Source organism: Cavia porcellus, unplaced genomic scaffold (genome assembly GCF_034190915.1).
Source record: "Cavia porcellus strain 051 isolate PalLab524CR breed Dunkin Hartley unplaced genomic scaffold, mCavPor4.1 scaffold_12, whole genome shotgun sequence".
NCBI lineage: Eukaryota > Metazoa > Chordata > Mammalia > Rodentia > Caviidae > Cavia > Cavia porcellus.
The window spans coordinates 62274144-62291438 of NW_026947495.1; the positions used below are offsets into that span (position 1 = coordinate 62274144).

General features: G+C 37.6%; 1 protein-coding gene across 4 annotated transcripts in view; it reads right to left on the bottom strand.

Moving 5' to 3' along the window:
* Chn1 (chimerin 1) overlaps positions 1 to 17295 on the bottom strand; it is a 187412-nt gene that overhangs the window by 18517 nt on the left and 151600 nt on the right. For all 4 annotated transcript variants that reach the window (XM_063259331.1, XM_063259332.1, XM_063259333.1 and 1 more), the window contains one exon: positions 1892 to 1976. In XM_063259331.1, coding sequence (XP_063115401.1) covers positions 1892 to 1976 — 85 coding nt within the window. The remainder of the gene's footprint in view (positions 1 to 1891; positions 1977 to 17295) is intronic.

A 17295-nucleotide genomic window follows, 5' to 3' on the forward strand; every position in this document is an offset into this window, starting at 1 on the left:
ACATTTCTTTCAAATGTGATTCTAGACTGTGGCATATTACCACCGATTATCTGTACATGTTGTACCTGTTCTCTGCTGATAGCCTTCATTCTCACAAAAGGTAAATGATACACATCATTACTCTGGTAAAAGCTGGTAAGTTAGTGACAATTATAAAATGCTTAAGAAAGTGTCTGCGGGTCAAGGATGACTCCAAAAGGCAATCCAGCATGACCGAGACCCTCATTCCTCGAGCAGGCAATTTTTGCTTTGGAACAGTACTCTAGTTGCCTTTAAAAAGCCATGATGCAGACTAACTACCACCACTTCTCAAAAACTTTCCTTTCCACATTGTTCCTCTCCTCCAGTTCAAAGGCACAACCACAGCCTCTTAATGATGGCTTCTCATTCTGACTCTGTATAACTCTGCTGTAACAGTAAGGTTTTCCTGCAGCCTCTGAGACTGTAGCCTGAGCCTTGGCTCTCTCTGCTAGACACCTCCACAGAGTTCAAGGTTCACACTGTGGCATTCTGAAGCCACATCTCGGGACAGGGAAGTTCTTGCACATGCCTGGATAATGATATATGCCTAGATCCTCATTATGCTTTGCTGATGCTCAGGGAATAATAACTGAAAGAAGAGTAACTTGTAATGTTCTCATGCAATGTACATTATACTTTGCTGTTCAAAGAAAATCCAATTTGGAATATGTGAAACCAGACCTCAGAAATTTCTGCACATAATGGACAATAAAAATACTCCAAAACCATGCCACAAGAGATGAGGATATACAGTGATACAGTGACAGTTACTACAGTTACCATTTGAATTAATTTACTCAGTATATTTTTATAGTGTAAAGCTGTATGCTAAAACACACATAAGAAGGCACTTTAGTTTTATAAATTAAATGGCAGAGATTTGCCTTTATCATATGTTATTAAAGACAGTCACGAAAGAGGAATTCCAGAACTGCTTCCCAAAGTGGCAAGAATGATGGGATAACTGTGCTTAAACAAGGGGGAGGATTTTGAGGAGAGTTAATGGAAATGTTGTCCTCTATTGTAACAAATATTTTCATTTAAGTGTGAGCCATGTTTTTCATTTATACCTCACAAATGGATTTCATGTGATGGAAGTAATTACTTCATTTCAAAGTATTTCAATAAATCCTTGGATTGTGTGTGACATATTAGACCAAAAATATTTCATGTATGGTGGCTAATTAAAATGGCAAACACAGATTTCAGCAGTCTTAAAAATGTGCTTGCACACTGGATATTTCTTTATATGTAGATCTTAAACTTTCTAAATGTAAATCTACAATACTGTGGTCATATTTTACAGAAAGGATTTGGAATATCCAAGATTTCAAAATGTCACCAAGAAAATATTAGTGACTAAGTGGTTTTTTCAGAATTTGGTAACCATCTTTGAAGATAAACTCAGATTTTTTTTTAAAGCTTTGCTTTCACAAAAATTTTGTAAGGACAATCCAGTTTAACAACTTATCCTTAAAATTCAGTTGCCAAGGCAACAATCATAGGTCCTGGTATACTGCTTTTTTAAAAAGTCATTTTTATAAATTTAGTTACTGCAACATCAAAGGCGAGTATTAAATATAACTGCCTTACTTTTATCTCCTTTTGTCAGGTCTTTTAAACAAGCTGACTTTTCTCTTTTCAGTGGACTAGAACCAGAGCCTGAGTCTTCTGTCCATCGCGAGAAGGGTAAGGGCAGCTAAAATATCAATGTCCAAAGCAGCTGCCTGAGCAGTGGCTGCCTGCATGTGTGGTAGAGCAGACCAGGAGCTAATCTACTGTTTATGTTCCCCACAGTAAATCTCCTTAACACCTTACGCCTCATTCCCCCATAATTGACTCAATCCAGGGAGGAAGGAAGTGCTCTTACCTGCACATTTCACTCCCTGAGCGATGAGACCCCACATGAAGTTGGCACAGTATTCACACCAGTGTGGCCCTCGGAATGTATGGACCTGGAAAATAAAAAAGAAAAAGCGGGGAGAGGGAAAGCACACAGATGAGGAGATTGTTTCATATTAAAGCACAGATACATGAGCACAGCTACTTTTAGAACTATGGCTGAGTGGCACAACACACAGTTCAAAATTTTTCAGAGCTTCATTTCCTTTTTGTTTTAGAAGCTATGATAAAACAATATTCTGCAAGTTATTGTTGATACAGTTTTTACAGTGGAATTTTCAGGTGAGTTTCCACAAGTACAAGCAGCTTCTTCATTATAGCATTCTGGCATTTCTGAGTACTACGACCTGAACAAGATAAGATGCAATATCAAGGTTGCCTCAACACCATAAGAATTCTGTCAGATGATCTATCTTTGTGACCACGGTGGGTCATAGATGGAAAAGTGACAGTGGTCATAAACGACTTACCAAAAAGGAACAGTTTCTTTCAAACATTTGGTATGTACTGTGTTAGCAAAGAGAAATGAACATATTTTAGAAACCACAGAAACTATATTTAATTAGAAACCTTATTTGAGTACAGTAATTATTCACTGGTCAGTCCACCTCATAAAGGTTTTATTGTATTCAATCTTTTTTCCCTAGGAAAGAAAGGAATCCCTGAAGAGGAAAGGTCTAACAATGCTAAATTTTCAACAAATTTTTATGCATAGGGAAGAAAATCTATTCTAGCTTAACTCACATAAAAAAATATTGCTAGAATAGAGAGACAATGAATTCAAACCCTAAACACTAAGAAATGAGAAAAACTCTGAATATTATCACTATTTCGATTTCTGAGCAAATATTGGCTGAAAATGCAGTAGAATTTATAAGGAAGCCACTGACTTGTATAAAATTAGAATTATTTAAGATACTTTCCTATTGTTTTGGTTTTTCCTCCCATTACGCTGGAAAGTAAACTCAAATCCTCTCACATGCTAGGCAAGAGTTCTATCACTAAGCCACATGCCTAAACCCCTTAAGATAATTTCACATATATGTATATATGAAAGAAAACAGTAAAATAAGAATTTAAATTACAGTGTGATGACTTTATTCTAATATCAGTATCTACCAAAAAAAGTATTGCAAATAATGAAATTTGCAGGTAAGGCTGTGACTTTTTATAGTTGCTATATTAATGTATTAACTAGGTCTCAGAAACCAAGTAAATAACTTTAAGATATTCATAATATATATTTTTTGCAAATTTAAGATGTCACAAATGTAACGTACCATTTAGAAAAACTGCCAAGTCTACAACACACCATTGATTGTAAAATATATTCCACTTTCACAAATGTTAAAATGTAAGTAAAATATACATATTAAAAATCGGTGAAATATAGCATTTTAGAGTTTAAAATACTGTCACTGGCCAAAATGTCTATATAATTCTGTGCTGGATGAACCAGGTTTCATTCCAAGTACATATGTGCTTGTGACTATGGTTGCTGTCAAGTAAGCTTGAGTAAAAATTTTATGTGGATTTTGAAAAGTAGGACATAACCCTAACTCTGTCTTTTATGGGAAAGGGTCAGGAATGTAGACACTGTTGTTTCTGGAGTGCTATGATGGATATTCAGAGTCTGTAAGCTGAAAACATTTTCTAGAGTTGCTAGAGCAGAGCCCAAGAGCTAGATGCTGAGAGGTCCTTCTGGTTGTCTCTGTTCTCGAATAAAACCTGTGAAAGATGCAATCCTGCTTCATGCTGATGGGAATGTGAAGTAGACAGCACCAACTCAGGTAAAAAGTAACCGTGAATCACTATAGAATAGTGACATTACCCTTAGAAAACGTCTTTGGGACATTCATCAGCCCAAATGCCAGATCTCAGCATCAGATGCATGAAAATGGTATAGAACAAGTCCCGAGAATTATTTTGTACTTGCCAGCTTATCTCTTATTAGGTGTCTATAAGTTACACTGGGAGAGCAAAAGCAGTAGGTGCTCTTTTGTTAACACAAAAGGCTTCTGGAGAACAGCAGTGACCACTGACAAACAACCCATTTCCTTTCTCTCTTTCTTGAGGACAGTGGAAAATGGAACATTTTGAAGAGCATGGACATTTCTTTATATTACACTGCTAAAGAAAGGTTTTAACTATCTGTACAGGCTTCATGTTCTCTAAAGGATGCATATGTATCTCTAAAGAGCAATCATTAGGAATTGTTACATATGCATTTCATTCTTGGATAGCTTTTTATAAAAGCATCTTGCATTACTTGGGGCTCTTTTCAAAAATTGTTTGGAAAAGCTTATATAGCTCCTAAGAAACTGTCCTAGAAATAGGCCTTGCAGAAAGCTTATAACACTTTTTATATAACAGAATTAACTGGATGTCCTTTTGACTTTTTATATCCTACAATACATACACTCAAGCACATGTACTTTTTTGGGGCCTCTGTGACCTCTGTGACTGGACTGTTTGTAGCCTTTGGTAGTTTATATTTCCTCTGAGATCACAAAAACAAATAGTAATTCCATTCATTAAGCATTTTTTATTCATTCATAAATACTATTTAGTGATGATATATACAAAGATAGAAAAGGGAATGGGTTTAGGAAGTTTATGGTAGGTTTCTCCTGGTAAATACTGTGTGAAATGCTCCACTAAGCATTTTCAGAGTTTGAGGGAAGCTGTTGGGAGCGGGGCTGCTCCAGCATCAGACAGGAGATACCACCCCTGAACCGAGCCCTCACCCCATGGAAGTGCTGAGGCTTGTGGAGCAGAAAGACGGGTGTGCATCAGGAAAGACTGTTGCAGGGAGATCTAAGGCACAAGCCATGAGAGAAAACACTGTGGTCACTACAGCTGCAAGGAAGCTCCAGTGTCAGGGAGGGAATGACTGGCATGGTGGAGACCAGGGAGGCAGACTACAAAGGTATACTCTGCTAGGAAGGAACGCAGGGCCACTGGAGGCTTTTAAGAGAGTGATACAGTCAAGGGGCCAAAGCTACCACAGACTCAACAGGTAAGCCAGCATGGCAGCTGTGTAGATAATGGTAAACATGGGCAGGAGTGGTGAGAGACAGGGATAGTCTGGAATGACAAAGGAGTGACAGTGGGGCTTGGTAACTAACAGAAACAAGCAAAGAAGAGAAGGACCCAGACTGACTGTTAGCTAGTGCTTGGGTCTGGTGCCTGGGGAGGAAGACACCGACAGGCACATGAGTGGGGAACAGGTTTGGAAGTGAGGTGGGAAGAGAACAGGCAGCGAGGGTCCTGGCTGAAGGTTCATGGGAAAGAGATCATTGAGGGAGCAGACTTTTGGGTCAGATGGAGATGGGATTCAGGAAGGTGGCTGGCTTTGAATGGAAGCTGGAAGAGCGAAAGAAGGGAGAGGCCAGCTCTGCAGGAGGGTGGGAAGGCCTGGGTCAGAGAGCAAAGGAAGTTCACACCTGACATAGTCTCTGTGCAACAGGAAGTTCAGCTGGAATCAAATGAGTCTAGGAAAAGGGAGGATCAGGAACCTGAACTGGCTAGAAATCTGGAGAAGGGATGAACTTAAAATTATTTTCACCTAACACTGAGGTTTGTGCCAAATACATTAAACAAGAGTAGCCGGGTGTGGTGGTACATGCCTATAATCCCAGCACTCGGGAGGCTGAAGCAGGAGGATCCTTATGAATTTTGGGATACAAAGTGAGCTCAAGGACAGCTTGAACTGCATAGAGAGCAGCTCTCTCAAAAAGGCAAAAAAGAGTGACACGTGCTTGCTTTCTATAGTATCAGTGGATGATCACACTGATTTTTAGCTTTATCTAAATGTTTCATTTTAGCCAGATGTGGTGGCACATGCTTATAATCTCAGTACCCCAGAGACTGAGGCAGGAGTACCATGAGTTTGACACCAGCCTGGGCCACATAGTAAGTTTAGGGCCAGCCTGAATTACAAAGGGAGACCCTGTCTCAAAAAAATTTATTTTTTCATTTTATATGCAGATTTATGCTAACACTGATGTTTGTATCACATATGCAACCAACTCAGAAGAGAGCATCTTACTGTACCTTCACAATAGCTAAGCTGTGGAAACAGCCTAGATGTCCATCAACAGATTGACAAAGAAAATGTGGTAAAGAATGAAATCATGTCATTTGTAGGAAAATGGTTAGAACTGGAGACCATGTAAGTGAAATAACCCAGTCTCAGGTAAAAAATTGCATGCTTTCTTTTATAAAGGAAATCTGAAAATAAGTACAAAACAAGAGAGAGTACAGGAAACAAGAAGATAGTCTTCTAGTGATAGGGAAAGGGATTAGGAGAGGAGGGAATGGAAGGGGAGTAACAGATGAAAATAATTGAAATATATGCATGTATTCATGTCATCACAAATGTTATTATTCTGTATGATAATATGTACCAGTTAAAAATCAATTGCACAAATCACAATTTACACTGATCTTCAGTCTCCAGGATAGTGTGTTGAATGAATTAAGGTGGGCATAGAAAGACAAACCCTGCATATTCTTGCTTCTATGTGGAGGCTAAACAAATTGATCCCATGGAAAGGGAAAGCAGTGGCTACCAGAGACTGGGGGAGGAGAGGGAGTACCGAGAGGTGGCTACTAGGTATGGGGTACAGTGGGATAGCAGGAATAACTTCTAATGTTCTAGAGCACGGTATGGTAACTGACAATTATGTATTTCTAAATAACTGATAGAGAGAATCTTGAATGTTCTTTTTATCTTCCCCAGTACTGGGAATTGTACTCAGGGCCTCATTCCTGCCAGGCAGGTCTATACTGTTGAACTACATCCCTAGCCCAAAAATTCTTGACACAAGGAAATGATAACTGTTCAAGGTGACAGATTACCCTGATCTGATCATTATACACAGTATGCATGTATTAAAGTAGCATACTATACCCTATGTTTATAATTATATACAAAAAAGCCCTACTATTCCATCTAGCACAAAGGAAACAGACAATTCTACAGGCACTGAAATCTGACAATTTTGTTTACTAGATATGGTTCTACCTTGATAGCTTAAGAAATTTAGTCAAAAAAGAATTAGCATCCAAGATAATAATGAAAGGTTAAAGGTTGCACCATAGGGACCTTCTGCTTAGAAGAATGCTAAGCATGAACTAGGTGGGACATGGGGAAAAGAAGCTGGTGTAAGATCACTTGGAATGTGTGGACTTGGGCTTGAAGTTCAAGGTCACGCCAGCAAGTGAGTTGTGCCTCTGGGCCCTTCCTGTAGAAGCCCCGTAGACAGCTATAGTCGGTCACCATTTGGGGAATCAAAACTTTTATTTTTTACAACATATACAACCAACAATCATCATATGACACTTTGTGTGAGGAGTCTTAATCCAAAGGGCCTCAGGCTTCTGTGTTTTTAAAAATCTGTACTAGTCTTGTCTTCACTGTGCAAGCCTGTTGGATCTTTCTCCTCTCCCACGTTCTTCTCCCTCTTCCAATCACTGCTTCTGAGCTGTGGACTAGGAAATCTAATGGCTGAAAACACTTTTACTAGCACTGGATGTAAACCAAGAAAATCATCTCTCTTTTTCTTGAAGGTTGTTTAGCAATGAAAACACTTTTGGCTTCAAGTCTGTGTTTCTTATTTCAGAGCCTGATGGACAGTAAACTCTTAATGAATAAGATGCAGAGAGCAGCTTTATTCTATTGAATTCACTAAGTTGTGAGTTATTGCTTCCTTTCTGAACACATTTTTGAGATAAGTCTTACACTATGTACTCCAGCCAACTTTGAACTTGCTATGTAGCCTGGGCTGGTCTCAAACTTGAGATTCTCCTGCCTCAGCGCCAAATTCTAGGATTGGAGGCAAGACCCACTACCCTTGGCTAGTTATCACCTCTTACAAGTAGAAAACAGCCTCTGCTTTTGTCACTAAACATATACCTTAAAAGACATATAATGGGTTTTTAAGGTAGGAAAGTGACCAATTTCTTCATAAACAGAACTATTTTTTCTTAGATTTATTTAAACATATAATTTAATCAATTCACAACTGAATTCTTTAGGGAAGTGTATTTTGGAAAGACAAAAGTGCAACCAGTGTCATCTTACTACATTGTTAATAAATTGGGGAAAAGTCCTGAGGAAAGCAACCTTGGTAAATGAGCATAGATGGTTTTTCTGTGCCACTGCTGAAACTTTTTGCTCATCCTGATAAATACAGTGACAGAGTACCTTAATGAACAAGGGCAAAGTCAAGTAGTTTTAAAGCCTTTTTTTTGTAATGGAAAAGGACAGCTTTACACCATGGCACGTGACATTGCTTTTACCTTTACACAACTCCTTTCAAGTTAGTCACTCTGGTAAGAAAGAAAGGCAGAATGAGTTAATGGGCCCTAATAGTCTTAGCAGTAAAAGTACAGGCAGGAACCAGGCTGAAAAGGACAGAAAGCAGAGGGTGGACAAGTGGGATATGAGTGGCCGGGGGCATACATCACAGTCATACATCGCCAAGGCACTGACCTAGGTAAACCCGGAGGCCATTGTCAATCAGGTCTGCTGATCTACTGTCCAAAACCTGGCTTATGTAAGCAAATGAACCCACCTGCTTTTCCTCGTGCTTATAGCATTCACACCTCCAGACTGAATACCAATAATAGAAACAGAAAAAAAAATCCACGCTTTGGGAAGACAGAAAAATTCAGCAGTATCTTCCTCACCCAGTATAAGCTCTAAGATTCCCTTTAGACATTAAGTGCAAATGCAAACAGTCATGGAGCATGGAGGGCCTGCTGCAGATGCAAACTATTTGGTGGCATAAGAACACTGGGGCAATATAATTTGCTTGGGAAGGTGGCCATGACATTTTAGCTGTGGCTTTTCATTTGGGCAGCTTGGATGAGTCAGTCCTCTAGTGGTGTTGGGCAATAAAGGGAAAGAACAGATGATCAAAATCCAAACAAAGGGGATTTAGGTAGGCAGGCAGCAGGGTAGAAAAGACCTTTCCCCCCACTATCACTTTTCCACCATTTTTATCTTGTGGGCAAATAGACTATATTCTTTTAAATCATCAGTGTCCATCACACCAACTTTTTGACCTTTACAATTTGAAATCTCTAATTTTAGTCCTGTTACTTCATTTAAAGCATTTTGATGTATACTAATTAAAGGATAATCATTATCAGTGAAGTCATAAAATTATACAGAGGTTCCCTATAAAAAAGGTTAAGGAAAAAAAAGGGAGGGGCTGGAGATTTAGCTCAGCGGCATAAGCGCCTGCCTTGCAAGCAGGCAGTTGTGAGTTTGATCCCCGGTACTGATAAAAAGGAAAAAGACAAAAAAAAAAAAAAAAAAAAAAAAAAAAAGGTAGGGAAGAATACTTAAAATAAGAGTACCTTTACAATTAAGGCAATAGCTTCTTGCCTCTATTTAGTTAAATCTAGTCACAATCACCACCTGCCTTAAAACTCCTGAGAAAAACTATCACAAAGAGTGTGATTTGGGTAAAGGTAAGATACCAGCATCGACAGTATGGTAGCTGTTCTGATGGCAAGGAAGTGTAATATGACCACCACAGTAAAGGCAAGAGAAATGCACCAGAGCTTGCAGCAGCACAGCTGCAAGTAATGGCTGGAGCTACAAGTGCAGATCAGGGATGAGGGGGGCGCAGCTTTCAGCAGACAGAAGTGAGGGAGCACTGGGCAGCTAAGAAGGGGCTCAGGGGCTAGCAGCCTCCTTGGTGAGCTTCTACATAGACGACCTGTATAGGGGAGGGTTTTCGGGATCTCTGTGAGCCATGTATATAACTGCACAAGTGGTTAACAGAAGCCTCACTTTGATCAGGATGATAGCTGACAGAAAATTGGTGACAGGATGTTTTAAAAGGGAGAAAACTTCAAAATTAAGGAAAATGCCTTTAAACTGTGCTAGAGTTACACTAGTCATGCCACAAAGAAATGATGTAATATGGCCAGACTATATCAACATTAGACTTCTTTACTAATAGGGCAATTATGAGGCTAAGGCAGGAATTTAGATATCCTTCCACATGAAGAACATGATAAAAAGCTTTTATTAAATGGTGTACATAATATTACTTTAAAATATACAGAAAAATAAAAATATATTCACCATACTTCAGTGTAGGGTTTTATTAATAGAGTTTAAATTTCTTTATGGGGATACCATTCTCCCTAATCAGTACTGTGCCTGTGAGAAATCTTTCTGAAATTACAGCTAAGAAATTGCACCGCAAACAAATGAACTTACTTGGATCATTTCCAATCACATTAATGCTAGAACAGTTTCTGGTGCTAGTGTTCTCTTCAAGGCTGAAAGAGCAGCCATCAATTTGAAGTAGTATGTGCGCATGCGTACACGTTTTCTGCATTACTGGGCAGAGGACCATTAATTTGAAATCGGGAATAAACGTAGAAGCAGCAAAGTCCTCAGACTATTTTTACTACAAAACTTCAGATTCTAGATTCAGATTATCTAGAATCACTTTTTGCCAAAAGATGGATGCTTAAAGTATTATAAAACATGTAATTTTTGGTAAGATTTTATTTAAAATATCTTCTGATAGCTTTAACTCTAAATTGAAACATGCTCAAAGCTTAAAATGTCAAATATCATAGCAAAACATTTACTTTGAAAGTTACCTTTACTATTTGAATGAGTTTGCAATAACAGTGATAAATCAAGTGAATCAATATTTCAAAATAGCGATCCTCTAAAATTATATAAAGGTGTAATAGAAAAATAAAGGAACCAACTTGGTTGTGCAATAAAAAGCACTTTACTACTTATAGTTGAGTGACAGAAAATCTCTACAGCACATTACAAACAGGTTAACTGAACACTAAGAAAAAATTAAAAATCCTCAGACCATCCACAGTATCCTGTGACCCATAACTCCCCGAGGCCAACACTGCACTGACTTCACACACTCACACAACTGGGTTTCAATTTGTTTTTGGTTGTAGACATGTCATCTAAAGAAGTACTGTTAATATACATTACAACAGGAATACAAGTATCTGTGTAATATACCAGGGAAAATGTATGACTATCAAAATGTGGGCTGGGGATGTAGCTTAGTGGCACACTGTGCTTTGTGCTTTCCCACCATGTGTGAGGCCCTGGTTCAAAGTAAAAAAAACCAAAAGTGATATCAAAAAACTATGCAGTGAAAAACCCTCTTTAAAGACTTACTGAAAAAAGATCCTGATTTTTCTTCTATTGTTTTTCTTCCATTTCACTGATTATTGCTCTTTAATATTTCTTTCTGATACTTAATCTAATTAACTCTTTTTCTCATTGTTTCTTACTTAGCTCACTAACTTAAGGCTCTTTTTTCTTTTTATAATAAAACAGTCAGTGGTATAAATCTCCCTATAAGCATTACTTTATAATAAGAACAATGGTCCCCTAAGAAATGTTAACATGGTGATTCAACAAAGATGAAGTGTGACAGTATAATTTGTCAATTAAACAAAGTGCGTAAAATAGAGATCTAAAATATTGCATATGTTTTCTCCTATTAAAAAAAACAAAATAAAAGTCATCAGCTGAATCTGGAAGGGGAGAATGAATATGTGATACAAGGGACTATACGAGGTAGCCTTGAAAGTGCCAAAATGTCCCAAATGTGGGAAAACATACTCCTTACATGTGGACAGATAAACCGAAGTATTAAGAGAATAGAATTCAGGCCAGGTAATGACTACACCTGTTAACACCTGTAATTCTCAGAGTCTAAGGCATAATATCGTATGTTCTGGGGCAGCCTGAACAACTTAGTTAGACCTTGTTTCTAAATAAAAAATAAAAAGGGAGGGGGATGTAGCTCAGTGCTGGACACTTGCCTAGTATGCATTAAGCCCTATTTTCTTACCCAGTTTAAAAAATAAAGGAGCGCCAGGGATTTAGCTCAGCGGTTCAAGTGCTTGCTTGGTAAACCCAAGGTTGTGAGCTTGATCCCGGGTACAAAAAAGTAAAAAAAAAATTATTGATTGCAAAAATAAAGGAGAGGACCAGGTGTGGTGGTATATATACCTGAAATTTGAGTTCTTTGGAACCTGAAGCAGGATTTTGAGTTCGAGACCAGCCTGAACTATACAGTGAGACTGTCTTAAAAAAAAAAAGTGAGAATAGAATTTCAGGAGTGATTTTGAAAACCTCTTGATTGTTTTTAGTTGTGTACATTCATCATGGACAAAATGGTATTTTGAAATATGTATGTATTATAAAGTAGCCAAGTTATCCATGATCTCACATACTTAACAGTTTTTGTTCTGAGAACACTTAAAATCTATTTGGAGATTTTCAACAATGGAATACCCTATTGCTAACTAGATAAGTAGATTTTTAACGCTTGTTCTTCCTATGGGTTTACAGCCTTAACTTGTCACTGTGTCAGAAGTCAAATGCCAGGCTATTTTTTAAATTTGGAGTAAATTTGGAGACACTAAATTTTCTAAAGTACCAAGTCAGCAGATGGACTCAAATGCTGGAAATAATCAATACAGCATTAGAGTGATTGTATGCCCAGAGGATTTAAAACTAGGTTACTAGAAATAAGAATCAAGATTTATTCTGGCCCTCCACAGCCAGGTTCCCTCTTCCAGTGTTTAGAAGCGGCAACTGTCCATCCTAGTTTCAAAGGCAGTTCTGAGGTTCTGTGAGATTCAGGCTTCACCTCACCTTTATTGTGATAATGGCACTGAACCCATGGCCTTGACATTAAGCTACATTTCAGCTCTTGTTTTGATTTTGTTGTTGTTAAAAGACAGGGTCTTGCTTAGCTGACCAGGCTCAGTTGGAATCTGTGATCCTCCTGTTTTAGCCTCCCAGAGTGCTCAGATTATAAGCATACACGACCACACCTGGCTTGTTTGGTTTTTAATTCCACAAAAACAACAGGATACTATGTAGGTTCCAATAATAGTCTCTTAAGAAAAAAATGCAAATCTCTATTGCACAGTTTAAAGAACAAAACCAAAAATAAGAGGAACTATAGCAAACTATAAACCTTTTTGCACAACAAAGGAAATAATCAATAGAGTGAAAGGCTACTTACAGAAGAAAATATCTGCAAATCATACATCTGGTAATGGGTTAATATCCAGAATATATAAAGAATTCCTATAATTCAGTAGCAAAACCACTTAATAATTGTTCTATAAAATTTGTAAAGCTAGGCATGATATGTGATTGTAGTGCTGAGGCTCAAGATCACTTGAGCACAGAAGTTCAAGGACAACCTAGAAAACATAGACAGGCTTCTCCAGAAAAGAAGAAAAGAAGGGGATAGAGGGCAAAGGACCTTAATTCACATTTCTCCAAAGAAGAGATAAAAATGCATAGAAGCATAAAACATTAGGAAAATGCAAATCAAACTACAATAGGATATCTTCTAACACCTGTTAGGATAGCTATTACAAGGTTAAAAAACCCCACAAAACCCGAAAGTAACAAGTATTGGTGATGATGTGGAGAAAATGGAACCATGAGGTAGTGTTTTTGGAAAATATAACCTAATACAGCTGCTACTGCTACAGAGAACATTAAGATGGTTCCCCAAAATTAAAAAAAACAGAACTACTGTGTAATCTAGCAATCTCACTTCTGCGTGTATGTTCAAAAGGACCAAAATCCGGATCTCCAAGAAGTACTTGCACTCTCTGTTAAAGATGGCATTATTTGTAACAGTCAAGATATGAAAACAACCTAAACATTCAGCAATGATGAACTGATGCCAAGAAAATGTGGTTATTTGCATACAATGGGATATTCAGCCTTAAAAAAAGAAAATCTTGTTATATGTGAAACATGGAGGATGTTAGGCTAAATAAGCCTATTGTAAAAGGTCAAATGTTACATGCCACTTACATGAGGGCTCTAAAACAGTCAAATTCATAATAGAGCGATTGCCAGGTTTTGGGAGGAGAGAAAAATGGGAGCTGTTCGGCATGTAGAGTCTATTTAACAAAATGTGAAGTTCTAGAAACCTGCTTGTATATTGTGTTTCCTCTACTCAAAACAATAAAAAAAGATATACTAGCAAACTTGAATGGCAGAGAACTAAAAGATACTGTTGTACAGTTTTATATATGGAAATCTGTAGAGGCAAGACAATATCAAAGAAAAGCAAAGCTGAGAAATTTGGAAAATAAGTATGGATTACGAAATAAATTAAGAATAAACATAGTATACAAGAATAATGACACCATGGTTCTTAAGTAAAGTATAGCAATTTAAATTCTCTAGGCTGATAAAATGTGAAGTATAATACAGCTATATGCAAACCAACAAGAGTCTTGTGAATGTTTCTGGGTTACTAGGGGAAGGCATCACTCTGTGAACCTCAGTCTGGATGGTGCCACAGCCAGTTCCTTAGCCAGGATTACGCGCCAGCAGCAGAGGCAGGGTGAGTTCAAGAGGCCTGCACTGAAGGCACGAAGGGTCTTCATAGTCCTTCTTATCACCAGCACAGGCAGAAGTAAAAGGGGTGGTGGCTTGTCATTTCTGGCTCCCACAGACCTGCTAAGTACTACACCAGACAACAGCAGAAGCACCACGCTTAGAGGACCTTATAGATGATCCTGTCCCATTTTCCAGCTTCTCTTCATCAGCCCTTTCTGTGGCTGACTGCCCTAGGCAGGGAGAATTCAGCTATGCACTGATCTTTGCTATTTTTGTCTTCTCTTGCCAGTGGCCCACATTTGAAACTGGGGAGTATGTGTATGTATGTGTAGAGTAGAAATGCAGACATATGCATGCATGCATGTACATAAATAATAACTCCATTGAATCTCTTACTTGGAGAAAAATACTTATCCTTTTAAAATGTTTGTTGTTTATATTCACCTCCCTCCCTAAACTGTAACTGAAACTGCTGCAGAAGCATTAAGTTCATTAAAAGACATTCCAAGATGCCTTTTCCATCTTCTCATGCTGTATTTTACCATTTTCCATGTTACCACTAATTCCAAACAATACTTAAATTCTAAAATACACAGTGTTAACGTGATGCTATCTGGGATTTCACTGCATTTTAGAAACATAAATCTGATTAAAAGAAAATATAAAAATCCAGATCTTAATATCATTAGAAGAGCTTTTTAATAGAAGATCTGTTTTTGAATTGAAATTTCCTGCTGTCATGAGAAATGGTTTTACAGTAACAGTACAGGTCCACTGCACCATACTGTGTATTCATTTAGTCATTCAACAAATGCTTTTTGAGAATCTATTAGTTATAGAAATTTTACCAGAAATCAAGAAGGGAAAGGAGAAGGCATTGAGAAGCCAGTGAGGGTAACACAAGGGTAGACACAGTCCTTAAATGTGATATTCACTGTTGTCAAAATAGCCAGTTTTTTAAAAAAAATCTTTCATTTATAGTTTATTTCAGTGACTTTTCAAGCCAATATATTGAAAAATTTCCCCTTATAGGCTTTAATAAAATTTTAATTATGAAACATGAAATAATTATAACAAATCTAGTATCTCAGTATAATTCAATCATAGAATTTAAGAGCTGTAACAGAATTCACAGATTGTGCAACTAACTCCGCAGTTAATTTTAAAATTATTTTTTGGGTTGAGGGTATAGCTCCAAGGTAGAATTCTTGCTTAGCATGCACAAGGCCCTAGATTCAATCTCCAGCACAGGGAAGAATAGGACCACATTTATTTGATTTACTTTGTATTTATTTTTGTATTCTCAAATGTTGAATAAAGACCTGAGGACTTGAATTTGCCTATGTCCCTGGAAGGAAAGAAAAGCCCAGTTTCAGCAAGTGCTGGCCACTGCTTACCAAACAGCAGAACGTTTGGTAGACAGACTAGAGTACCCAAAAGGCTGGGTATGCTATGATTTCTCTCCTGCAGCAGGTCCTGTGACAATGAGTTTGTTAAATACTACATTAATTACCATATTAATTCACATTTCAGGATTCACTGCTTGCATATTATCTTGAGAACATTAAATCTCACATCTTTCATTTATATACAGAATGCACATAGCATCTGAAATTAAAATTGACCTTTAAAAAGAACTAAACTCATATTTTAAAGTATCTATTTTTTTTTGATGCTGCTGGTGACTGAACCCTTAGCCTTGTGCATGCTAGGCAAGCAGTCTACCACAGGGCTACATTCCCTGCCCTGTAATTCTTAATTTTTGAAAAAAGTATCCTCCCATGTAGCCAGGCTCTTGTGTTAAGAGTTTTCTGAATTGGCAAACTAAATAAAACATTTCATAGCTCTATTTGGAAGGAGCAAAAGAAAGGATTGCACCGTATTCTGTGGTGCATGAGAAATGCAACTGCTCTTATGTAACAGCTACTCTGCCCAGAAGCTGGGGAAGCACCAAGTGCTTTCTTCAGCCCCATCGTGTTAAGGTTCACTGGTTTGTGACCTTTTTAACAGGAAAAACAAGAATCCTATTAACCCATAAGTATTCACATATTATCCCTATTTGGAATTTTAAAAATATTATACCAAATTTATAATAACGAAGTCGCTACCATGTACCAGGTATTCAGTTCTGATGTACAGGGAGAAGTTTAGAGAGATTAAGCAGCTAGTCCAAGTTGATACAAATAATAAGCAAGCTCCTGTGGGCCAAGGCAGGGTCTTAACATTCTACTCAGAGCACCTCAGAATGCAGGCTGTCATCAGTGCTGGGAGAGGGGAATGGGTTTTAATGTTCATGTTCTATATTTAATGTCAGAGGCTTTTTAAATTTTATGTTTAGTATTAGGATAAGGTAGTTCTACAGAAAACAAGACTTTGTTTTAGGATACAGCTGAAGTTATTTTCACTTTATTTTTAATTGAAATAAAAATTATACAAATTCATGGAGTACTATGTGAAATGTAAACGACACAATGATCACCATCATTTCAAGTATTTTTCATTTCTTTGTAGTGATGTCAAAAATCCTAGTTTTTATGAAATTTCACTTTATACTGACAGTTTATAAAGTAAAAGATTTTAAATGTATCAACCCCTTTAGCTATAAAATGATAACCTCCCTAACAGATACTATGTTTCTTATGACAGATTCTTTATCAAATCCTTTAGAGTACAAAAGAGAGGGACAATGTTACATAACAGCAAAATGGGAAGCCTTCCTGTTTTTTTCTACTAAAAAGCCCCGAACTGAAGCACCTTCTGAGTCTGGATTAGGTCCAGTTGCTCTGTCTAGCCTTTCCACGTTGGTGAGTACTTTGAGCAAGGTATACTTTGCTCTTGGCTTCACCTCCTGAAATAAGATTTGACAGCTGTTCCACACCACAGAGCAGCATTACATAACAAGGCAGTTTAAGAACCAAAAAAGAAAAGCGTAAAGAAGTGAGGCGACTTGGGGGTGGTGAGTGGACTTG